At 38.7% G+C, this 26,847-nt stretch overlaps 1 protein-coding gene across 5 annotated transcripts in view; it reads right to left on the bottom strand.

Moving 5' to 3' along the window:
* The window catches only part of WWC2 (WW and C2 domain containing 2), a 255,600-nt gene that overhangs the window by 60,497 nt on the left and 168,256 nt on the right, over positions 1-26,847 (bottom strand). For all 5 annotated transcript variants that reach the window (XM_037831062.1, XM_037831063.1, XM_037831064.1 and 2 more), the window contains 10 exons: positions 25,366-25,445; positions 21,587-21,716; positions 18,623-18,769; positions 17,506-17,579; positions 13,702-13,944; positions 8,071-8,160; positions 6,552-7,171; positions 2,332-2,461; positions 1,717-1,797; positions 1,532-1,618 (listed from right to left, as the gene is read on the bottom strand). In XM_037831062.1, coding sequence (XP_037686990.1) covers positions 1,532-1,618; positions 1,717-1,797; positions 2,332-2,461; positions 6,552-7,171; positions 8,071-8,160; positions 13,702-13,944; positions 17,506-17,579; positions 18,623-18,769; positions 21,587-21,716; positions 25,366-25,445 — 1,682 coding nt within the window. The remainder of the gene's footprint in view (positions 1-1,531; positions 1,619-1,716; positions 1,798-2,331; positions 2,462-6,551; positions 7,172-8,070; positions 8,161-13,701; positions 13,945-17,505; positions 17,580-18,622; positions 18,770-21,586; positions 21,717-25,365; positions 25,446-26,847) is intronic.

Here is a 26,847-nt window from a genome sequence, read left to right as displayed (position 1 = left end):
CCTCTAGAAGGCACTTTGTAACTGCCTGTGACATGGGTTGGTTGCTGCAGCGCATTTGGGTAGGTGTGTCCTTACAATATGAGTTTAGAGAAGTGTGTGTTCTTGGGGCATTCTGCAGCTTTCTCCAGTACTGAGTTGGCTCTCACCGTTTTCACATTCACGCCTTGGCTGACCTGTCTCCTCTCTGATGTGCCATGGAAACCTTTACAGAAAGGTTGCCAATGTAACTCTCCAATATCATGGTATTCTTATTGGTAGAGAGAAGTCACTAATACTATTATCAAGCCAGTCTTCTCTGAATACTGCTGACTGGTATTTTTAATCTCAGGCCTGGAAAGCACGCTCCCCCATTATGCCTCCTCTTTTTACTGGACTCAATAATAATGCAATCTCCCCACTCCCACCTCACCTTGAGCTCAGGGGGTCCTCTGTGGCCCCTCCTAGTACCTTGTTCACCTCCAACTTTGATGGTCATCAATATATAGACATCCACTAGCTCTACTTTTCTATTGCCTGTGAAATAATCTCCAGCTAGCATTTTTCCTCCTCTAGATCCAGTTTCTTTACTCTGACAGTTCTAGCAATGTTATGATGTAAACTTAAAACTAACCTGAAGAGAAAGCATCCGGAATTCCTACACTTACTTCATTGAAGGCACCTTCACTGAGGAATGCATTCTATCATTAAGGAAAACATCCACCTGGCTGGGTACAGGGTATTGGGATCAGCCCTCAATGGCTCCTTGTTATTTCCAAGCCCTTGTACTACCATATTCAACACCTTATTAACATCGTGCTTTTAGAGGAGTTTAAAGCAGGGTGGACATATAAATTCTAGATTCTAAGTCAGGGGTGCTAAGTTGAAATCTGGCTTCTTCCAGACACTTTCCAGCCATGAGCCTTAAAGCAAATCATTGAAACTGATTCCAGAAGGTACAAGGGTGAAGGCTGGTAAAGATCTCTAGAAATATCTGTTAGGAAACAAACAAATCCCAAGTAAAGGACTGTGTGGCATTTGTTGTGATTCTGGGGTTGATAAGGTAAAATAACTAAACATTCAAGTGTGATATAGTCACCTTGGTCACAGGGAAGCCATTAGTTGCTAAAAACATATTCTTTAGATATAGATGACTGATTGACAATGTTACATTGATAAATAAAATTTACTCAGTATATGTTCATGTAAAAGCTCAAGAAAATTCCTCCAAGCCAATAATACTAACAATTAGACAATAATAAAATTTCTAATTATATTTCAAATGGTCAGACCTCAACACAACATAGTATGAAATTTCTGGTTGAAAAAGGAGATAAACAGTCTCGGTTCCCCTTCTTAATAATGAATCCACTGAATAAGGACCAAAACCCAGTATGCTTTCTTCACATCTTCCTTTTCTTTTCATCTTTATCTACTGATCAGCCATGCTATGTCTTTTCCATATCTTCATTTTGATAAATTACTTGATTAAAATGTAAAATTATTTTATGCGGAAAATTTTATGTTCTTCAAGTTGTTCAAAGATTTTACTTACATTTTAAAAGTATGAGGTATCAAGCAGGCATGAAGATTTCGGAGTTGTGCTATAACCACCATGAAGCTTGAACTTTTCACATCATATCTGTCAAAAGAGAAGCTGATTGCAGTAAGGAACAGGCACAGGCCATGCAGCCCCGCACAGTGCTCTAGAACAGTCCCTCCCCATGCAGATTCCTTTACCTGAGTCCTATCTGCACCTGGGCAGTCTCTACAATGGCAACATCATCTTCACTGTAAGTGACATCTTCAATTTCGCTAGGCCTGGGACAGAGAGTAGATGAACAGTTTATTAACAGGGATATCAATTGTTATGGTTACAATTTGCCCCTAAATGACTTTGAATGAAAACCTGAATTAACCTCTTATACCATCCAGGTGAAAGCTTACTCTTTTAGAGGCTTTCTTCAGCTTTTCAAGAGAGGTCTGCCTCTGTTTGACTTTCCCGAGCTTCACAATGCTAACAGCACACCCCTAGTGACATTCTAGGCTTTTGGAAATACCCAGGAGAAGCTTCATGTGCCCAACAGGCACTGGCCAAACACTGCAACACTCCCATTAAAATAAGTTTTAAATCGCAGGCTGTCTTGGAGTATAACAACTTGTTTACTGTTTCCTTAGCTGATGGGATGTTTTAGACATACTGAAATTTCCAGGCACACCTTTCCCTTAATAGCTTAAAGCCTTCACCATCCCAAAGAATGGACTAATGGTAGCAGAACATTTACAATACGAGAACCTACATGCACAGCTGAGAGGAGATGTGGTGGCTAAAAAGCACCACTGCTAAAAACTTACTGTTTCATGAAAGCTTCATAGACACCACTGTCTCCAGCCACTGACTCATCAGATACAGCAGCAGACACACAAGCTGTTTTATCCCCAAGCAATTGGCTTGCTCTTCTTCTTGGTAAAGTTTTTTCCACTTCTAAGGAGGGGAGAGCACTAATTAAGATTTCTTCACAGAAAAGTTAAGGATAAAATACACCCAGTTTGGGCGTGAGAAAGCCAAAATACAATTGCCACCCGAAAATCAAGGATATTATTATTCAAATTAACAGCTGTGGTTGATCTGGGTCACGGTAGCTTGTAAGATTCCTGGGACACAGTTATTTCAGTCATTATCTGAGAGACAGCACGTCTTTTTTTTGTCCTGAAATATTTTCAGGAAAGGAATGAGTTACATAAATTCCCACTGTTCCTTGCTTCCCTTTTTTAAGCATTCACTGCAGTTACCATGCACTTGGGGTGGGAAGTGGGGGTAAGAAAACAATCTAGGTTGCTAACATGACCACAGACATAGGGGACTGGTGGTTTGATGGGTTGAGCCCTCTACCATAGGTTTTACCCTTGGGAAGACGGTTGCTGCAAAGGAGAGGCTAGGCCTCCCTATACTTGTGCCTAAGAGCCTCCTCCCGAATGCCTCTTTGTTGCTCAGATGTGGCCCTCTCTCTCTACCTAAGCCAACTTGAAAGGTGAAATCACTGCCCTCCCCCCTACATGGGATCAGACACGCAGGGGAGTGAATCTCCCTGGCAACGTGGAATATGACTCCCGGGGAGGAATGTAGACCTGACATTGTGGGACGGAAAACATCTTCTTGACCAAAAGGGGGATGTGAAAGGAAATGAAATAAGCTTCAGTGGCAGAGAGATTCCAAAAGGAGCCAAGAGGTCACTCTGGTGGGCACTCTTACGCACACTTTAGACAACCCTTTTTAGGTTCTAAAGAATTGGGGTAGCTGGTGGTGGATACCTGAAACTATCAAACTACAACCCAGAACCCATGAATCTCGAAGACAATTGTATAAAAATGTAGCTTATGAGGGGTGACAATGGGACTGGGAAAGCCATAAGGACCACACTCCACTTTGTCTAGTTTATGGATGGATGAGTAGAAAAATAGGGGAAGGAAACAAACAAACAAACAGACAAAGGTACCCAGTGTTCTTTTTTACTTCAATTGCTCTTTTTCACTCTAATTATTATTCTTGTTATTTTTGTGTGTGTGCTAATGAAGGTGTCAGGGATTGATTTGGGTGATGAATGTACCACTATGTAATGGTACTGTAAACAATCGAAAGTACGATTTGTTTTGTATGACTGCGTGGTATGTGAATATATCTCAATAAAATGAAGATTAAAAAAAAAAAGAAAAGAAAACTATCTACCTTCCTCAAGCATTAGTGATATTTCTACAGTAGCTCTGAGCAACTCAATAGCAAGAAAGATTTCCACCTCTTTTGCTCTCCCCATGACCTATTCTATATCTCCTGTGCTACTCCTCTAATAGAAATTAAAGAAAAAAAAATGTCTGACTTAGAATTCCTCACCAGCTAATATCATTAAAAAAAAAAACCTTTTTGTAATACTGAATCTTTAGCACCAACTACCACTTAACTTTTATCTCTAACTCATAGTCATAAGCCAGAGTCCTGCAGTGAGCAAGGAGCATTCATTCAAAGCTGTGTTCCTACTGTAATAAGCTGCAAGCCCCTGGAGTTCTTTCAAGCAAGGGGATCAGTATTGGTATGCATTTCACCCCCCTTCTGAGTCGTGACTTTACATCTTGTTAAGATGTTTAAATTTTAAGGCTTCAGATTACAGGATTGATTGCTGCATTTTCCCTTTTACTTTTGGCAGTGGGAATGCTTTTTCCTTGATGATGAAGTGCCTTCTCTCCACCCACCTCCCTTTGTGAGGGGTGAAGGTGATGACATTATTTATTGATTACCCCAGGAATAACGACAGCAGCCTGGAATTGACTTTGACAATGACAGAGACTGACTGTGGAAGGACTTCGTAGTTATTCTGACTTGGTTTCTGTCATCCAGCAGAGAATGGTGCTGGAGAGCAAAATTTATATAAAAGGAACTCAACTTCACGTGCATAAGACTCTAGAGCACTAAGGGAGATAAACAGTGTCAAGAACAAGGAGCCACCCGCCCCCATGTGAAGGTCAGACAGTCCCCGAAGGGATTAAGCATTGGTGACCAGAAAAGAATTTCATCTTCACAGTTAGATATATGCTTTCAGTTGTTTTCAGACATGAAACTGAATTATTATCTGCAAACAAAGCTCTTGGATATATTTTCCCTTAGTGTGACTTTTTAACAGCAGTTTCCTAAAATGTATTTAAAAAGTTAAAAACTATTTCATGGAAGTGTCACAGACACTGGTGTCCAGCCACAACATGGCAGCAGCAAGGCAAAGACAAGGCAAAGACCCTTGCACAACAGGGATCTCAGCTGCTCGTGATTATCGGGTAAGGGAGGACCCTTGGGGGGTTTTCTCACTGGTCCCCTCTCTCTTCTCGTTTCCTGCCTCACTTACTGGTCCCTCTTCATTGACTGAATGTTGACAAGGGGTCACTAGAAAAGATTCCAGATCTATGAAGAGCAATAACAGCTTAAAATGCTCAAGAATTATAAAATCCTTCAAGTCCAACATGCATAAGAATGGCAAAAAAAAACCCCCCAAAAAAACCACTCCACGTTCTTCTCTCCTGTTCTTTCTTCCTTTCATAAATTTCAATGGTTTGTGGTAATAACTTGTTTAGCAGAGTTCCTATTTACTTATTTCTGTCATCATATATGATGATGACCAGGTATCGTCAAGTGCTATGCATGTATCATGGCACTGGGAGGCAGACAGTACCATCCCCATTCTTCAGATGAGGAACACTTTTTGAGAGACCCAGTAAGCAAGTGCTCGCCAGAAGAAAGCCAGGCAGGGTGGCAACCCCACTGCGAGCGCAGCTTGGGCTGGCTGCACAGACCCAGTACAGGAAGCCACGCACTGCACTCCTTCCCGACAGCAGAGGTGAGGCCCCATGGTGGATTTCTGTTTGTTGGAGCCATATGTAAACACCACTCCTGCATTTACTTTCTTTGTGGTTGATTAGGTCAATGACACATTATCTGTTACTAGTAGCTTTGGTAACTTTCCAGGAGTGGCACGCAAACCATGCCAATGACCTCACACTCCCTCCCACCGCCGCAGGCCATCATCAAGATAGTATTTCAGTCTGCAGTATATGCAGCCACAGAAACAAGGTGGATTCATATAATCTCTTTAAACATCTGAACTGGTCAATCAGTTAAGAGCTAAGAGTTTCTAGGATCATAGACAGATACAGCAATAAAATACATCTAAAGAGGCCTGCAGTCTTCTGTGTAGCAGGACATGCAGTAACACCTAGATCTGAGCTGGGCTTCCATGGATGGGCTTTTATTTCACATTTTGTCTCAAGTGAGTTCTTGGGCACATCATCTTCTTTGGACCAAAACTGTGATCATTTGCCAAAAAGGGCATCTCTCATGCTCTTACAACCACATCCACTATATTAGAAACTGTTGCCCCCCAAAGAAACACAATTCTAAAAATTAAAATTTCCCTGTTTCTGTCTCTGAGTACAAAGGCAGAGCAGCAAGAACTCAATCTGTTGCAGTTTCTTTCTTGGACTGCAACTATTAATGTGGCCAGAAGAGGGCAGAGAAATACTATACATCAGGATCTGTTTTCTTCAAATTAGTTTTGGACAAAAAAAGAGAGAATCTGGCATGAAACAAAAACTGTATTTATATAGAATTCCCTGAGCAATCTAAACATTGAACCCTGGTACTAATTAGCTGGTATGCTAATTACCTTGGTTTTAATCTGTTTTAGGCCAACTTTTAAAAGAAAGCCCTGTTCTTTTCCTTGCTATTTCGGAACAAGAATCTATTTGGAAGCATGAAGTGTGTTCACAAAATGCGTTCCTAGTCAGCTGCCACGCATAGAGGTTTCTGGATGACAGAACAGGTACGTAATGACTAAATCTATTAACTAAAGAAGGTGATTTTTATTTTATGTCTAGGTATATGAATAAAAACTCCTTTTCAGATGAAGCCAAAATGAATCCTCAGAAGAAAGAGAAGGGGGAATAGCACCACCTGTTTTTTTGATGAAAATAACCTCCAAGCATTCTCTTCAAACTAATTTAAGAGGGAATACATGAAAGAAAAGGACTCCATTTACCTGTGGTTCCTTCATATAATGCTTCCCTAGTGCATTCGTTAAGGTCTTTGTCCTCTAAAAGAGACTGGGAGGCTCCTCCTGAATCAGAATCCAGCAATATCTGATTTTCACTGAGGCCAACGTCTGCAAAATGGCTACTCAATTCACAGTCTTCAAAGTCAGCAGTGAACTGATGGAGATGGGTGTCTGGAGAAGACATCGGAAATGGGCCTTCCAAAGCCAAGGGAGAGCCCGGAGGGGATAAGGAAGAAAGGGAAGACCTTGAGGACAGGGATGTCACAGACTTGGGGGCCTCAGTCAGAGGGTGAATATGGCCTGTAGCTGCAGTAGCTGCTCCACAGGGGTCAGTCTGACCAGGCTGGCTGGGGGACTTGACCACCTCATTTTCATGGATGGTGGTGATGGGTCCAGAAGGAATGTAGCCACCTTTCTCTTGCAGAAGAAAGTCCAGTTTATACTGATAGTCCACATCTATCTGATCACCCTGACTGTTGTAATAGAGCTCACTGGAACTGAGGGAATTGAGTGACCCTCTGCTGGAGGTGTTCAGGGATCCCCGACTGGATGCCAGGGAGCCCAGGCTGCTCCCAGAAGACATGGACAGGGTGCTGGCGGACAGGCTGGGAAAAGGAAAACACACGTTGTTAAGTGCTCAAATGTGGAAAACCCCGTCATGACCACTACTGACTCATTCAGACTGTACAGGGACTCCAGTGATGCCAAATAACATAATCAATGAACAGAGAAAAGGAACTTGCTATTTTACCACACATTTCCATGGCTATTCACTAACATTTTCAACTGTGCTCTTTAGATACTTTTTAAGTAGCAATTCTACTCTTCTTAAAAATCATCCTCCTTTGCAAAAGGACAACAAAAAAGGAACCAAATACCTATTGATAAATCTACTTGCCTAGATACTCAGAAGCAACTTTGCAACTTAAAAATATGGAAGGTGAGGTAAAAGGAATGAAGAGTACAAAGTGGTAATGCAATTATTTTGCTTAAAGAATAAAACTTTTTATTTTTTTAGAGAGAAAAAAAGGCAAGCTTATAAAGACAATGAGGTTATGACAAAAGGCCCCTGTGTTTATCTTTCCTCTTCTCTGTGTGTGTTCCAAGAAGTGAATATTTTTCTAATTAACATAAGAAAATAATTTTAAGGCAAGTCTCCCCCAGCTTCCCTTTTTAAAAGACGGAGTGAGGGGAGAAACGTTTTATTTTCCTAAGTATTTATTTGTAGCTAGAATATATCTTATCCTTCCCAAAACTTATTTCAAACATAATCCAAATATGACCTTGGGATTCATGGGAAAAATCCATGTAAATTTAAATTTGGTCACCCAAGTTTTAATTGTACTAGTATTATAACTGTTTTAATTATGTTCAACTATTTGAAAGTATTATAACTATTTTATTTTCAACTATTTGAAAAGGAAGGAAGTGACCAAAGATGAACTAGATCATGCTTGAAAGCAGTCAAAAAACATTTTTCCTCTCAAGAACCTAACAGACTTACCTTTTAAGTTGTGAATGCAAATAAGTAGTTAATTTAGTAGTTTCTTCAAGTTTCTGTAGCAGCTCTTTTCTTCTCTCTTCCGATTTCAACCTAGAAAAAAATATAGAAATGAATTTATTCTCAAAAGATTATGATAAAGCCTGAAAACTAAAGGAAAAGATTAAGAAAAGAAAGAGTCTCATTATACAAACATTATATATGAAGAGTGGGAAATCCAAATGAATTCAGAGAGAAAATGTTATGAACAGCAAGAAGCAACATGGACAGAACTGTGCATAGCCGAGCTACATGAGGGGACAGAACTATATTAAATCTCCAATGTTGCTTGGAATTTAAAATCTTAGGGTATTCAAAAATTTTCTTAAATGGGTAAAAAACTTCACGCTTTTATGAGTTGGGGAAGGATAGTGAGGAGGAAAACAACAACAAGAAAAAACTAACAAAGACTATGGAAACCTTATGCAGGTCTGTGACTTGGTTTCACATCACTAAAACTTGATGGTGGTGTTAATCAAGAATCACAAAAGGTCATCCTAAGTACTGAATTTAGTAAGGGTTGTTCCAAAATAATTATTTAGCGATGAAAATTCCAATCCTAATGACGAGAATTTTAGCAATTAAGAAACAAATTAGTCCCTGTTGCTACTGTGAACTAATTTGGTTTAACTGTTTAAGAAAAAGACATAAAAGTGATTTTCTTTTCTATAGCACATCTCTTCATCTGCACCAGATTATCATAAAATTTTATCCACATTCAAGTGCAAAAGTTTTTGAGTTTTTGAGTTTTATAAGTTTTTTTAATTAGAGTATTATAGAATTATGTACTTGAATAACAACTCATTTTTAAACATATTGCACACTTAGTTGATGTATGATTATAGTCTATTCAATCTGAAGGTCTTTAGAAATCAAGTAGCAGACTGGGATTCAGAAAAACACCGTCATTTCTAGTCTTGGATTTGTGCCTTCCTAGCTGTGTACTAACTACCCTGAGGCACATCTTTCTCATCTGTAAAATGGGGATTATACTGTGTACCTGATAAGGTTGTTAAAGAGATCAAACAGAGTCATGTATGTGAAAGAGCTCTGTGGAGGAAAGAAACAAATATTACTTTTTTAAAGGCTCAGCATGCCCCTGCAAGGTGGTAATATAAAAATTAGCCACTTCTCTTTGGAGAAAAGTTTCCCTAGTTTCCTATCTCTTTGAAACATTTTGTATATTTTAGGCAGGAAAGAAACATGCCCATATTTTATTTATAAGTATCTATTCTTTGATGTGTCTACAACCTAATTTCATTATATTTTGAAATAAACAATTCTTGCCATTTTCTTTAATACTTCAAAGGGTGAATTCACAGGATTCATAGGTGTACTTTTTAAAGGAATACTGTTCTTATTTTTTAACCTCTCAAATATAAACAAAACCTCAACCAGGACAAAAAAAAAAAAAAAAACAAAAAACAAAGTAGATTAACTGGATTAGAAGATACATAAAGATCTGTAAAAAACTCAAAAATCTACTAAAATTCAAGTCTTCTGAAACAGAAGAAATGCTTTTGAAGAAAGTTTTAAAAACCAAATAGCACAAAAATAAACAAAGTCTGTTGTCAGGAGGTCTCAATTTTACACTAGAATTTAATATTGAAACTTATATTTTGTATTGAAATTTAAATTCCATGCTCTTCTATTCCCAAACAGAAGTGATGGCTTCCTCCAGCAGGCAATTGTTCAGGTACTGCTCTTACGTGATTTTTTAGTGGTTACTTTTGAACTACTGATATTTGGCCTTTTGTTTACAGGTCCCCCAATTAGACCCTAAGTTCCTAGAAGGCAGACATCGGCTCTTTCTACTTTCTGCCTGAAGAGCTGGGTGTCCCTCCCCAGAGCCTCCCTTTTTGCTGATGTCTTAGATAACCCCATTGGGAGAAACATAATGAAGGTAGAGGGGAGGATCACAGAAACCGTTCTAGTGTGGCACCAGCTGCTGTCCTCTAGCTCCCCAACTCCTGCCTTGGTGTAACCAGAAGGTCTCCTGGGAGCAGGAGGTCTGCCTTGGATTCTAGCCTTCCCATCTTCCTCTGCACCAGGTTAGAATAAATCACTGACATCAGCCCCTTCAAGAATGTGCATCCTTCTGTGCTCTGTCTCTTTCTCATCCCTGTAAAAAGACTGTTCCCTGAGTTGGGCCGCTCCATCTTGTCCTTGCTCAGCTGCTCTGTGCAAGGCTGAGTGCTTTTGTGTCCTCTCACCTTTGCCCTGAGGGAGAGAGGCACTTCCCTTTCTGGTCTCTCCTGATTCAAACCTCCCATTTCCACCTAGGGGAGATTTCATATGATCTATATGGAAGTCAGAAGACCCTTTTCCATTAAAATATAAATGACATGCATATCCCCAACCCACTTGCATAAAACATTTTTTCAGAAGCAATTTCAAAAAAGATTCATAATTAACAAATAATTAAGACATCTTGGCAATTACAAGGCAAAATCCTTAAATTTGTGGGGAAATAAGGAGCAATACTAACATTATATTAACTATAGAAGAGCACCACAGAATTTAAGGAATTTCAATAACTGTGTGGTAGTAATATGAAAGATGCTGCATGACTTTTTTTTTTTTTTCATTTTCAATTCAAGAGACATTTTTCAGTTTCTTTTGACCTGACAATTCTTCACAATGAGCAACTCTTCACCCAGTGTACTCTACTACCACTAGGTGGCAAGCTTAGCCGCTGCTGCGGGGCTTGCAGAAGGGAACTGGGGGGACTATATGATCTCAGATGGTGGCTGAAAATTCATGGGAGTTTAGCTCCTTTAGAGACAAAAATTCAGCAATGATTCAGCATCCTGCCTGAGGCCACCCCTGAAATAATGAGAAACCACAATATAAATGGAAAACAGAAGAAAATTTGGGGGAATGTAGCATGTAGCTTCTTCGATAGTTGTGTAGGTACCAAGAAGAAATTGAGGGATTTGGTGTTGGTGGAGCCAACATGATGATTTGTTCTATCATGAAGCTTAGTTCTGCATGGTGGATCCTATTTCCCAGAAATATCTACTGCCACCGACTGCTTTAACATTGAGGAAATGCGCTGCTTGCTGAGGTATTCTTCTGTCTTCTAAGGTAAGATACCCTGTTTTCAGTTCAACAACAGTAACAAGCAAAGCAAAATATATATATATATATAATAGGAAGAAAAGATAAAGAGTAAAGAGTAAGAAAAGGTGACAGAGTATGGAGGAATAAAGTGAAATCATTAACGAAAACAACAAAAACAACAACAAAACCCAAAGCCATACTATGCTGTGTCTACTTGGGAAATAAAGGACTCATTTTGGAAACTAACTACAGTCTTTGGGATATGTGAAACACTTAGCCATTCTGAGCCTCCAAGGTTAGCGGTGAGAAAACTTTATGTTGATCAAGCAAAAAAGTTTGAGTCCCCCAACTTTTTCACTGCAACACAATTATGGGGATTGACTTGGCCCTGGACATTTCAAAGAAAATTAATATTCATTTTTTGGAATGCTAAATGACTTGACCCTTCCAAATGACTCAGAAAGTCAACGTGATGCAAATATAAAATAGGTACACTTCCCTTGCTGCTAACATCCCATTGTGGGGACAGGACCATGCAGGTAGTGTGAGTTAGACAGAATATCTACACTTATTCTCCATATGACATGAACCCATAGTTGGATCTGACCACATATAGAACTATATATGTTTTAAAACTCCTCTTCCTGATGAGTTCAAGCCTGCTGTTTCTGTTGGAATTTCTGCTAGACAGTTATTATGTATGTGCAAACAAAAGAGTAAGAGTCAAAGTCTAGGCCCTTAGGAACAAACTATATTTTAACCATTTGTTATAAGGCTTTAGCCCTAATAAAACAGACAAGCAAGACATCATGCCTGTAAAATCTGATTAAAAACAAATATTCTCTCTCACACAGAACAAATCTAAAGGCTGTTTATGGGCTCTTCCCAGATTCATGTGCTACAAAAGTAGAAAAGCTGAGGTGGACTTAGTAGCACATTAAATAGGGATGATTATGTAACATTTATTAAGAGCTACACAATTCACAAAATATCTTTGGTTTTTTGTATATGGGTCACACAAAAGCTACCCATTTCACCATATTTGCTGATGATTATCAAACTTTTACCCTAGAAACTTAAGATATACAAATGTAGAAACTCACAGCATCAATGGTAACTCAGAAAAAAAAAAAACAAATTAAATTTAATTGAGTTCAGGGAGAGCCATTAAATTCTGCCTTGTCTTTTCACGCTCACTTTTTGTTCTTCTCTGTCTGTCAGATGGATCGTTACCCGGTCAGCCTTGCGCACGCCTACCATTTGGCTGACCTTTCAATCAGCACCACTAGACAAAGAGGTCAGAACAAGAAGGGAAGAAAAAGAGGGGGAAATTGAGGTGATGATGAGAATTATTTAAGAAAGCAAAAGAATGTAACCTGTAGAGGCTTTTCCTTTTGATACTTTTTCATGCTCCCTAAAGCTCTAAGGCTGCAGCTATACATTCTCTTGATCACTATTTTAACTCACAAAAGCCAACTGTCAAAATGGTTAAGCTCAGGGTAGGCAAGTCCACATGCTAATACTTAACCAGGAGTGTCAGTGTTCATTCCCTCCTTCCTCCCGTTTTGAAATTACGTAGACACACACTTTAGACATTTATATAGGACAGGGAATCAGAAGGCAAGAAGCCAAGAATAAAAAAAAAAAAAAAAAAGCAATGGGATTATGGCTGGCTATTTTGTAAACTTACTTCCAGGTCAGCTGAAATTATACCAACGTGACTATCTCCCCTCTCATTCTGAGAAAGGCACTTCTTACCTGCTGGCCTAATGGATGGATATGCAGTGGTTCTAAAGGGCTATGGGTTGGTGGCTGAAACAGGTGTCTAACCATATCAGCCAACATGTCCTGGACACAGAGCTCCTATGCAGATGTGGTCACATCAAATTGACTCTCAGAGGCCCCCTTGCAGAATATTCCCGCTGTTGTGTTTACAAAACTGGATTTTTTAGATTACATGACCAATTTACACTTTCCTACAAAAAGTCCAGAAAATTCCTTACAGTATCCTGCTTCACATTTTCACCTGCTTCAGAAGAAGCTTTCAGCTGACAAACAAAATTAAAGTGTAACGTTTTGTGACCTGTTAAGATATCAAAGGGAGCAAGTTGTCTTTTTCTTGTGAAACGAAAAGCAATAAACTTTTGCATTCTTGAGAGTAATAAAACTTAAGACTAGGAAGCTTCCATCTCTGTAAGAGTCTAGATCTTCTTTATCAGAGTGCAACAGCTGATAGCTATTGTTATCAGACTGAGTAGATGATGTACTGCATTCCTGGTTTTATGTCAACATTCCTTAGTTATTTAACATCTGTCATGGGCATTTTCGTGTTCCTAACAAACACAGAACTGATACTAAGGGCACTTTACTGCTGTATAGAAAGAAACTCCTCTTGGGCTGTTTTTCTCAGTCCACTAATAACAGATGCAGCCGAGATTTGCAAAGACTACTGACCAGGGAATTGGCACCCAGGCATGGCTAAGACAAACCTACAAGGTTTCAATTGTCCTGTCCACACAGAGCAAAACAAACCTCTCCGCCAGAGCTCGGCTTGGGGTACTCCTCACGGACAGCAGCTCCTCCTCCAGCCGCTGCCGCTCGGCTTCCAGGTGTTCCAGCTCATCTTGAGTGCGTTTCTGGGGAGTGACAAACTGAAGCTCTTTCAAAAGTTCTTCTTTTTCATTGATCAGCATCAGCTTCTCTTTCTCAATATCCAGCGCCCCGGGCCAGGCCTCACTGTCCAATTTTGACAGTTCAATTTTTAAGTTGGCCATACTAAAATAAAAAGAAAGAGACATGCACATATTTAGGACTTCCAAGAAAGGGAACATACAAGCCAAGCTAAGTTTGGGGCTTGAATGCTGTGCAGTTTTTCCTGGCTGTCACTTACCAGAGAGGGGTGTGAGCACCTGCTGTGAAGTGAGAGACAGAGGAGAGGGAGGGAGGGAAGGCGGGCCAGCAAGTGAGTGGGTACGCCCAACGCCCTACATTCAAATCTCTGTGACCACAGCTTCTGCCGGGCCTGACTAGTTACAGTCAGCTGTCATCCAGTTCATTTCCCCTCACCTTTAACATGGGAGGAAGCACACCTCCTATTTGGCAAAGGGTGAAAGCCAAACTGTGCAAATGCTTCAAAAGCAGAACTTGGGGTGCCACAGGCAGGCCAGCCCCGTTTGGCTGTCTGTGGGGGTTGACATGAGGGACACCTGGAGGACCTCCATTTACAAAAAAAAAAAACAAGGTAAAGGAGACCTGAAATGCCATTATTATAGATGTTGTTCCTCTAGGTACACACACTCTCCCCTAGTAAAACAGTAATCCCCAGAATGGGATGGGTGGCAACTAGGGAATTAGCCAGTCAGGGAAGGAAGAGGGAGAAAAGAGGGAAGTGGGTTGGCCAATCAGTCTGAAAGCAAAGCCAATCCATCAAGGTTCCACCATCGCCAAGGAAAAGGGAGCAGGGCTTGGCTTCCATCCATGCACATTCCCCTAAAACTGTGCATTGTGAAATCTCTTTCCTATCAGGGCCTTCACTGGTGTATACAACATTTATTGAGCATTTATTGTGCTGGCACATCATGCATTATTGCACCCCCCCTGATTTCCATCTATAACCAGTTATTTGGCTGTCCAGCAGGGAGCAATGCCCACTAGAGTGACAACTAGTGCTAATGAAGTGAGAGGGCCAGGAATGAGAGGAGAAAAGGCAAACTGCGCCGGTTTCATAATTTTGCCTGACCCCAGATTTCATTGTCTAGAGCTCTATACTGAATGGTAAAGTCTATGTGATGCCCAATTCGATATGAATTTCTTGACCACCTGAATCAAATAACTTGTTGTGGCCCTGTGAAGAAGATCAGGATTTTTCAAAAGGTAAAAGGCAGAAGCACAAGATCAAGGTATCCTAAAAACACACCTGACGTTGGCACAAGAAATCAGGTTCCTATTAAAAAAAAAATATATTGGACAATTACCTTGGATATGTTACAACACACAACAGCATAGGAAAAACACAAAGAAAAGGGGGAGGGGTTGTTTTCCTTTTTGATGGGGAAAATTATACAAGGGAAGAGAAAAGGTGAACAAAACCATAATCAGGAATAAAAATAGAAGTAGTTTTACATTCTTGTGCCATAATTTCCTTTTTTGTAGTTAAAAATAAAATTGCCATCTTTAATTGGTACCATATATCTAATGCACTTCTGATTTTCACACATTGTCTGCACTTACGATAGATGTAACATCAGCTACTCTTCAGCTTTAACCACAAAACCATAAACAACTGTCTCAATGTACTGGAAAATTAATCATCAAAATGCTAAATAAGCATGATATTATTAGCTTCATTAAGCACATAAAACAAAGGCTGGAAGAGAAAACAGTTTTCAGAGAACACAACCCGCCTCTTTACTTATTCAGAATTGAGGAGGAAAAAGCATTTTCAACATATGCAAAAACCCTTGAGATTTGTCTTATCTTCAGCATTGCTAATAATTTTAAAATAAAACCCAAATAGTAATAGAATAGCAATGCAACTAAGTGGGAAAGAAACACTGTTTTAACTTTTGATGTGATTTAATTAAATTGAGCTAGGAGCAACATGGTAAGAGAGGAAACAAAGGGCCCTATTACTTATATGATTGGGTATTATGTAGGTCTTGGATTTTATTTTGAAAAGGGTTTTCCATATTTGGGGAGCACAATATGAAAAAAAAAAAAAAAAAAAATTCCAGGAATACCTAGAAAGCCCCACGTGGAATTAACTGTTACTGGCCAAAGTAAAGCAAAAGCTCAAGTAGATCCACCAATAGGAAAGCCAAAAAGAACCCAGGTGCATAAGGCCTGGCTCACCAAGATTAATTCTGAATTATAGCAATTCTCCTTTGGAGAAACACACAAATCCTGGGCTCTGTTCACAGCAGAACCCAGGCGTTTTGGCTGCTAAAGGGTTAGCATGCTTATAATACTAAGGGCACAGATAGCTCCTCCACCCGAAAGCTTTCACATCTCCAGGGCACCAAGCAACAAATCAGCTGTCAGTACTCACTAAGGGCAATGCCCTAGAGTTTGGGCACTGAGGAGGAGCCAATAAAGTACATGAAATTTTTCCCTAACTCAAGAAATTTATAATCTACCTTAGAAAATGTAGAGGTATTAAATTAGTTAAATAAACTGTTGTCCAGAAAGACTAAGGCTTTCTCAGGCTCACAAGGCTAATAACTGGTAGAACAAAACTTAGGTTCCTTTTAGTAAATCAGGAATCAAGTGATGCTACATCCAGTCAATGTTGTATTTAGGCTGACTTAAATAATTACTTTGTTTAAGTCAGATAACCTCCAAGAACTTAGAATAATTACTTTTACATTTCATCATCAACAATAATGGATATACTTCAGAATCAGAGCCCTGTGTTCTCTATGTTCAAATTGTCTTCCCTGTTTGGGAACCCAGGACACTATAGCAGGTTCTCTGCTGAGCTGCTCATACTCATGAATAGGAACCTGATAAATTCCTTGTCTCCTTCAGTGTGATGATACAGTTTCCCCCAATGTCTTCCTAAATAATATATCAACAGCATTTTTAAGCTCTTAAAAGGAATATAATGAAATCAAGTGTATCAGTATGACCCTCTTCCTCAAAATCAGTGAGGTGTTTGGTATTATGAAAACATTCTGAGTTGAACTACTAGATAAGGACGATGAAGTCTCTCATGTCTTGCCCAATCAGAATCACAAGGTAAGGAAAAGATAGCACAGGAGTTAAAAAGAGTTTATAAAGTAAAAGAAATAAGCACCTTTCTTTCTTCTCCCTGAAATAAGTAAAGGAGAAGAGTCACTTCAGCACCTTCAAGGCCATTAGCAATTAGTCCTCACTTCAAAGCAAAGCAAGGCACTTAAAGATATTTACCTCGGAACTCCTCAATAGCTATTAAGTCCTATACCTGAGCCATTATATCATGCTTGTATCTGAGAAAGTAATCATCTCACTTTTAATTATGAGCAAATATTGCACAAACTCAAAGCTTCTTTTTTTCCAGGAGAGAAGGGGACAATTTCATTCCCACACAGCTTCTCATTAATTCTCTCTGTTCTTCAGGGTTCAGCTTTGGGTGGGGAGGGGAGAGGGAAGAGGTAGAGGGGAGAAAAGAGACACTTCTACCCTTATATTCTGTACACAAGAAGGGTAATCTTGGTAAGTATGCTTAAGGCAACCTCGTGTGCGAGTGCCCAGCAGATGTCACTATAGGAGTACAGATTAATGCTGGGGGAAAAAAAAAAACACAAAAAAAACACTGGACCCACCGACCATTGAACTAAACAGCTCCTCTGTCATTACCTTCTTTTGGCTTCTTCATACTGTAGGCTTAGCCTGACCTTTTCAGCTAAATTTGATCTACTTCTCATTCCAATCTAGTAAAAAAAAAAAAAAAAAAAAAAAAAAGGAAAAAATCAATTAACTCTGCTAATGAATGAAGTAAACTGCTTTTGTTCCTAGGAAGTAAAAGTAATTGAAAAGCTGAAGACAATGGTACTGAAATTGAGAACACTAGTTTTCAAAGGAACTAGCTTTATAGACTCAGCAGGGGAAAACATTTCTTTTTAATTCAAACTTCTCCATTTTTTAAAAGACTAAGTTTTTAACACCACTTTCTCCATACATATTCAAAACAAAATATCAGGTAAATGTCTCTGGTATCTAAGAGTTTCTGAAGGGTGTACAGGTCAATAAAATTTATGAGCTGGAACTAATTTCTTTGTCTCTATGAGCCAAAATTTCCATCATTTAGCTTTCAACAGCACAAAATATAAACTAAGTTAAATTCTTGAAGTTTCAAGAATCAGTTTTTCAACAGCTGAGTCCTACTGTTGATCTCTATTTGACTTTTACTTTCATGGCACTTACTTCACAAAGAAGCATATGAGAATACAAAAATAATTGGTAACTTATGAAAAAGCACCTACTAATAACATACCCAAAGGGAGAACACAAAATAGTTAATAATATCTAGGCCACCTTAAAAATATTTTATAATGTCAAGTATAAACCACAAATCCAACATTTTAATACAATCAACTTTTGATTCCGGAAAATAAGTTTTCTTGTTAGTTTAAATGTTTATGTTAATATTTCCCATTAGTCTTAATATTTGCTTGAAAGAACTCTAAACTTGACAGGAAAAAGTTAAAATTCTTATGTGTCTCCAGCCTTTCCACAGCATCTCTGAATAAATACAACATGAGAAAGTTTGAACAAAGCTCTTCTTATGGACAGATCCTGATATACTTGGCACCTAGACAGAAAAGACAGGGTTGATTTTTCAAACCAATCTTACATATGAAACACAGCCAAAATCCACCCACACATCTAGCTCCTGTTCCAGGTCTCCATCCATATTGCAATTAAGGCTTATAAGAACAGCACTGAGGCCACCCCTTTCACATATGTAACTTACATCTCCGGAAATGCTGGTTTGTGACCCAGCATCAAGAGTCTGTCTGGAGAGAGACAGATGAGAATTCACAGGACTGGATCCCAAGTCTGGCTCAGATTTGCCAATGCTCTGGTCCAAATGAAACCGCTCCTGCAGCTTAGCAAGACTCTGCAGGAAATACAAAGTATCTCATAGAACTTCATATTTAAGAGCGCGACCCTTCCCCACCAGGCAAAATTAACCTGAAAGGGCTAAACACAATAGGAAAAAACCCATTACTTTAATTTAGTTGGTACTTATTACTTTAAATTATTGAAAAAAAAAAAACCAGTAGAATTTTCCACATGCACTGAGGCTCTGAAAGTATGTGATGTCACATTAAACAACTTACCTTTCCCAAGAATAATGGTTTTTTTACATTTAATAAATATACTTTTTATTTTTAAAATTTCATTAAGAAGTCTTTATTTTAATAGGAACCACTCACTTTTTGCAGTAAAAATAATGGAAACATGGAACACCTGTGTAATGTAATTTCATTTTAGATACAGCAAGAAAACTTCTGTAATACACCATTTTAGGTCTGGTCAGCACCCAAGAGATGAATTTAGCCCACCCTAACGTTAGAGATTAGGAAACTGAGGCCCAGGGGCTGTGATGCTGAGTGGCAATGGCCTTATGGTGACACATTTGATTTGGTAAAGTAAATAATCAAAAGCTAATGTGTGGGAAAAAAAGAAAAACCCTCAAAAACCTAATGTGCCAGCTGTCTGCACCCAGGTTTAATATAAACTGGGTTCACTTTAGAGGAAGGATATGAGCAAGTATGAAAGCATTAAGAAGAAAAACCTTATCTAAATTGTTAAAAAAAAAAAAAACAACAAAAAAACCCACAATACTAGTAAAAATAGTCAGAAACCCATTATTATCATCTTTAAGAAGAGCCAGGATTAAATCCTCAAATTTGAAATTCTCATAAGGAATTAGAAATATACAGATCTGATGTATTACTTAACCTTCTCTATTTTCTCAAAGAGGGATATTTATACAAACTGTATACTAAAAAGGGATTTCTAAAAGCATTGGAAATGGTCATATCAAATAATATATTATAGAAAAGAAAAAAGAAAACTTTTAGTGTCCTTGGGCAAGTCTTTTCTATTTTCTCATTGCAAAGTGAAAAGGGTGGACTAGATTAGGGGTTTTCAAATCTATCTATGGTGACAATGCACTAAATCAATTCAGTGGATTGTATTAATATGTTTTTTAAGGAAATAGAAGTGACTAGAAAATAAAACCAGAGTACATTACCAGTATTAAGAGTATGCGTATTTTTGTGAAATTTGTGGTATGTTTGTGTATGTGTTTACCTACAGGTAAACAAATTTATGTGTTATTGGGTTTTGATGGAAAATATATTTCTTAATGTCAGAGAGGTTTGAAAGTCACAGAAGAAATCTAATGTCCCTTTTGAACTCTGTATTATCTATCTGTATCTACTAATTAATGATTCTATACACTTTAGTAATTGAAAGGAATCCAATCTTTTAATTTAATCTGACTTGTATATGAATCCAAAGTTTACATGGAAGAATCAAAGATGACCTAAAGTTGCTGAATTATAAGGTTCCAAATAAATTTGTTCAAGTCCTATTAACTTTTTTTTTTTAACATGTATTTTAGGAATTACCTAATCAACTGGATCATTGTGGAACAAAAACAAAAAATATAAAGCTAAAGTCTTACATATATATATATTTTTTTAAAACCTTATCTTCTGGAGCAAGACTGCCCGGCTTTGAAGCCCAGTCTTGCCAGTACCAGCTGTGTGACTTTAAGGAAGTTATTTAACTTCTCTAGGCTGTAATTTCTTCATCTGTAAACTGAGGATAATAACAGTGCCTACCTTTAGGATTGTTGTGAGGATTAAATAAGTCATTTATAAGCAAGGCAGTTAGTAGAGTGCCTAGCACTAAGTATTTGTAATTATTATTATTGCATTTTCTATTAGATCTCTTCTTGTGAGTTAAATTCCTAAAATGCAAATTATGTGGGTTCAAGAATATTTGTCAATATTCAACCAGGATTTTAAAAACAGACATGGAGTCGCTGAATATGGTATTTAAATGGAGAGGCTCTGTTAAGAATGCAAACATCACCACTGGAGCTAACACTTTCCCAGACTTCAAACGAATCATTACTCAGCAAAGTAAAGAACTCCAAATAGAAATATGACTTCTTGGTGCTTGTGATAATTATGGGATGGAGAGCAGGGAAGAGGAGATACACCCTTTTTTAAAAACTTGACAACATCTTGCAAGTACAGATATTATACATGCAGAATACTGACCACTCTATGGCTGTTTTGTTTTTACCATACATGAGACTGGGTCATTTGGAGCTAAAACCCATGGGTGAGAACCATACAGGTATAACCAGGGTACCTACTGTCATTAGCAGCTTTTACAGGAAGATTATATAGGTGGCCCTCAGCTGGGACAGCATTCCCCACCCCACTCCTAGCATCTCAGAATCTCAGAGGCTTTTCTAAGCTCCTCAGTGCCTTCCCCCTCCCTCTCCTCAAGGCTTACCCTCTGCCTACTGGGGATGAATGACATTATCTATAATACATATATCTGGGAATGATAATCACTACTTTAGACAACCTTCTTATCTGGGTCCCACATGAAGTTTTCAGTGAATTCCAGGGTGCACCAAGCAGCTAATCTCTTCATAGGGTCCACCACCCACTGTCTTGAAGGATATCTAAAGCCTGTTTTCAAATAAGCAGTATCAGAGCCTTGAAACCAATCTGTCCTTCTCCAAGATGGTCGGTTTGCCTTAATGCCCATCCCATTCATTCTCCTATGGGGACAAAGTCTGGGCTATTTGGTGATAAAGGCCACTCAGATTCTGATGGAGACCTTTTGCCTCAAGAACCCCAGAAGGTCATAGCTTGGCCCACCAAAGTGCTCTGCAACATACCTGCATCAGATCTTGTTTTTCTTTTTCTCCTGAGCTAATAGCCTTTCTGATAGACTTCAGTTCAATTAGAATGGCTTTGGCTTCACTAAGTTCATACCCACTCTGGCCTCCAGACATTTTTTTATCAATTCTGTTAAAAAAGAAAAAAAAAAAATCAAAGAATGACAGAAAACAAGTTAACCTGGCAGGAGACACTGCTTTTTTGGATTGTCTTAGTTGACTGATAATCTTACTACTTGCCTCTCACATACAATATCATCCTTTCAAAGCTGATTGTTTCTCCTTTCTCTTCTAATCCCTTCTAGCTAAGATTTCTCCTACCCCCTATCACATATCCAGCCCAGCTCTAATCACTTTCGGGCTGAAATAAATACATCTTCTCCTGTCTTCAGACTGTTTGGATGATCCCACCACTGGCTGAACTCAAACCTCACTCACATGTTGATCCCAATCTCTTCCTTGAGAAGGTAAAGGGCAGAGGTAAACGCTTTAGCAGACGACAGTAATGCCAACAGACTGGACAGCCTAAGGAATTACAGGATTCAACACCGCTGACTATTTTATGTGACATCACGTTTGTGCAGAAGCTAGTCCAGTGCCTGCAGCTTGGCAGGCTGTTAATAAATGGTAGCAATTATCACTTATGCTAGTGAGTATCATACAATATTTGGATTTGTAGTTAGTTTCTTATTTCTTTTTAAACATCTAAAAAGGCATTTACTCCATTAATATGAAAGTTAGGAAATGAGATAAAATTGCTTGCCATGCTTAAATAAGTTCAAATTTAGGAATAATGCTGAGGGCAGATATGTCCACTGGTCAACCAATATTGAATAAGGAACCCTTCCACGAGATCCTGCAGGTCTGCTCACCAAATGTCCTTATGTTTCACATAATCAACCTGTGTCTGAGGGTTTCATGGAACCCAATTCTCTGTGTTTGAAGGGCCCAAGCACCTTACCTACTTCTTTTAAAAAAACGGTTTAAATACTTTCTTCACTATCATGCTCCTGGATCTCCCCAGCCAATCATGGTGCCCAAGATTCTCCACTTGCAGAAACAAGCCATCTCAAATCAGCATTCACCAGGAAATCCCTTTTGGTCTGTCTTTCCTTTTCTTCAGCCTCCTTTGAACTTCTCTACTTTACTTTAAACACCACTTTTCCCCTTTATCTCCACGCTTCTCCTTTTTCTCCTCCACTTTTCATTTCCCACATTTTCTCTCTTTTGACCCTAACTGACCATAAATAAAATGTGGGCATATTTGCTAAATTTTAAAACAAAGTACTGTGTTCTTTGTTCTTAATTTGAGAATTTACCAAGTTGAAGATACATATTTTTTCCTTAAAATAAATAAATAAATAAGATTTTGGCTTGTGTGTACATTATAGTTATTTTTTCCCCCTAAATCTTGGTCTCCTCTGAAAGAGAAAAGATTACCATTTGCATGCCTTCAATGAAAATGTATACACCCAAAGTCAAACTTTCATGAAACTTGTAAATGCTTTTTGGCTTGCCAGGTGTTTCAACACTTGCCATTTTCCAATTCTGAGTGCACACTAGAGGAGACAAGGTGGAAATATCTATTTTTCTGGTATCCATCTACACACAAGCTATGCTACTCTACTTTTGGCCACCCTTAGTCAAAGCCAAATTTGGTACCACAGACTGACATGAGTAACAAAGAACAAAACTATGCTCGTTCACTCAGCATAAAACTACTATACTAAGTAAAACAAGAGCCTGAGTTTAAATGCCAAAAATCCAGATTCAACAAAAATATTCCTTTCTATTGTGAATAAGTGAAAAAGGTATAAAAACCCACAGTAGAATTCTATTTAAATCTTTTCCTGAAATATATTTGCTGTTACATCCACAAGTAAAGTCCCTTCATACTATCAGGAATGTGGTTTCCTGAAAGTATGATCTCTGGGTTCAATTGACTATCATATATGATGATTGTAGTGTGGTGGTTCACATTTGAATGAAAATGGCTTTATTTTGTCTACAGTTAAGACAACAAGAGAGGTCTCTGATGCTAGATATCATATCTTTCCGTTCTTGGTTCAAGGGATTAGAATCATTCCAAGAGAATGCCTGATTTCTACAACAAATGTCTATTGTTTTGTTGTGGAATGTTATTGACAGATTCTAAAACATGCCTTAGATTCCTATAAAAATTGCTCCCAAGTAAACTACTTTGAAACAATACAGCATTGTTACATCAATATAACAAAAATAGCAAGCCTGGCTAACCTTTACTCTCAGGTGGTGACATAAATTATAATTTCATGTGTCTTAAAAAGGTTTACTGTATGGCTAAGCATTTTATGGCACTCTTCTTTCCCCTTCCCTAGCACAAAGCCCTCCTTTATGTTGATAACACAATTATTTTTAAAAAACACATCCATGTCAGCCTAGATCTGCCCAGTTTTCTGGAGAGCTTTGCAACCAAATGAGGTTCTTAGGACGAGGTTATAATCGGGAATCACCTGGGGACCTCTTAAACTCTGGGATGGAGACCAGAAACAGGTATTCTTTTAAGAGCTCTCCCCATTATTCTGACATGCAGTCAAGATTTGAGCCCTGCAAAGCTGGGAGCATCTGAAAGAATAACATGGTCATAATTTCATGAGGTGAGTAGGCAAAAGAGAAGCCCACTCACTGGAAACTGAAGTCATGTGGCTGGTGGTCCACAATTGTGACTGGGAGTCCCAAAATATAACTCACCATTCCAACACAGAGAACAATCAGCTTATGTTTACCTGGCCAGAACCACACATCTCTAAAGGGGGTACTATCTTGCTGCCCTAATTATTCCAAATTGCCTAGGAGTAGAAGTCAGAATAGGAGTTCACAGGGAAAAGAGACTGAGCTGGATACTTTACACAGGTGCTTCCTGGGACCAGTGTGGCATTCCTGAGGTGCTACTGAGGGAGATGCAGAGAAGAACATGAAACCTACCTGGACAAAACACTTGATCTGGGAAATCCCTAAAAGTACTGAGGCACAATTTGCAGTATCAAGCCCTGTATCATGGAGGAGGGAAGGAGAAAGCAACTGGATGCCTTTCAAGGTAAAAACCTTCGCTCCTCTCCGTGGCCATGGGGCTGTGAAAACCATAGGCTTCTCCTTTGCATTAAAGACTATGTGGGGTGGAAATTGTGAGGTGAGACCCATGAGCAGGGAGAAGGGGCTTTTAGGAAACGGAGCAGGAATTTCTAGACCCTGCTAGCCTTTGTCATCTGCATTTTCATTAAACTTCTTCCACCCTAAAGCCATGCCAACAACCCCTCAGATTTTAGTATTGAACTGGAAAGAACAGAAGGAACACAGAGACTAAGGAACACAGGCTCTTGCTGTTGCTGCCCTGATAGGCCACTATGGGGATCAAGCAGAAGTCCCATCCAGTCCAGTCTCTAGAGCAGAAGGTGGAGAGAAAGTGCTTGTGCCTCTCATCTTAGCTCTCTACCACATTTTAGAGTAGGTTGGCAGGTGCCCAGGAGACAAAGCTACATTTTTCTACTCTGGTTTCTTTGAATCTCCAATGATTAATAATAACTTCAGACCTTTTCAAAGTGTATTGATTTCCCCAAGCTTTTTGTTGTAGTTTGATTACTTTTAGTTTTTTTGGTGCAAGGCTTTGAGCTGTTTACTTTTGTGCTTTTTTTTTTAATGTCTCTGAGAAATCTCTTATGTTCTCTGTACTTCTAGTTTCTTTGGTATTGTTAGGGGACTCTCAGTTATTCTAAAGTCAATTTCAGTGTTTTTATACTCACTGTTGCAATGTTTCAAAGCCTTGTTCTTTATAGAGCAATTCTTGCTTCATCTGTGAGAGTTCTCTCTTCAGCTTTTTAACCTTTTGTGAGAAATCAATGCATATATGAATGTAAATAATTGGGAACTTCACAGATTGTTTTAAAAGATCATCAATTCATAAAATATTAAACACATAAACAAAGCATAAGTTTAAGTAGCATCCATTTTACTGTTGCAAGAAATAAATTCAATAGAAAGTGTATTATGTTCAACATAAATTATCAATGATGCACATTATTACTACTATTTACCTTTTTATCATATTTAGCAACAATCCTATGAGCTGGATACCATTATTGTCCCATTTGCAATAACTAGCCAGTAAGGGGCAGAGTCAGAATTTCAAATCAAGGTATCTTTAACTCTAAAGGCTTGCCCTCTTTCCTGTATTCACCACAGGCTGGGTGACTGGTGACCCCTGTGTTTCTAGAACATGCCAGGTTGAACCTATGCCTCAGTGCTTCTGCTTGTGCCACTCCCTCTGCCAGGAAGCCTCTTCCCCACATCTTCAATGGCTGGCTCTTCCTGTCATTCAAACGTCACCTTCTAAAAAAGGACTTCTCTAACCACCCTACCCACGTCACACACTCTCCCATTACTTGTTTTATTCAGCTCGTAGTATTTACGAGCTGAAATTATCTGTATACTTGTTTACTGTCTGTCTCCCATGGGAAAGTAAGCTGCAAACCAGATGTTTCCCGGCTGTATCTGGAACCACACAAGGCAAACAGTAGGTGACCAATAAATATTTGTTTCCAAACAATAAAAATTTTTTCTAATGCCAAATACATTCTTTGGTAGTAACACTACTAAAATTTGACAGATCAGAAACACAGCATATGCTTGGTTTAGTCCTGAATTAAAGATCTCTACAATGGAGTCAATAATTCATTTACATACATTAATTATAGTCTTAAATTTAATACACATTCTGATGTACAATATTTTAAAGTGCTTGTGAACTTTATTTTCTAACACTGCACAAATATTTATTGACTCTCCTCTATGTGTCAGGTCCTGGTTCCAAAGCATGAACAACACAGACACATACTCTGCTCTCTTGGATCTTATAAAACAATGGAGGAGCTAGATATTGAGCAAACAATCATCCAATGAAATAAATCTTATCACTTGCCATAGGTGCAATAAAGGAAAAGTTCAGGAAACTCTGAGATACAAAAGGGGTACAGGAGCTAATTTGGTCTGAGGGATTGGATAAAGCCTTGCTGGACATAAAGTCTTGCTGCTGTTTAACTGGAGACGGAGGATTAGTGGGGATTCACTTGGTAGAACGGGTTGCACAAAAGTAGAGCTTGTGCAAAAACCCTAAACTGGAAAGGGAGAGGGGGAGCTCAGAAAGTCTCTGGGAATTTAAAGAATGTTACTAAAATTACAGAGGGTGTGTGTGGCATGACCTGGGATTGGAGAGGAAGGTCTGATTA

The sequence above is a fragment of the Choloepus didactylus genome, chromosome 3, assembly GCF_015220235.1.
Source record: "Choloepus didactylus isolate mChoDid1 chromosome 3, mChoDid1.pri, whole genome shotgun sequence".
NCBI lineage: Eukaryota > Metazoa > Chordata > Mammalia > Pilosa > Megalonychidae > Choloepus > Choloepus didactylus.
The sequence above is the reverse complement of the archived record's forward strand: the minus strand, read 5'-3'. Positions and strand labels throughout refer to the sequence as shown.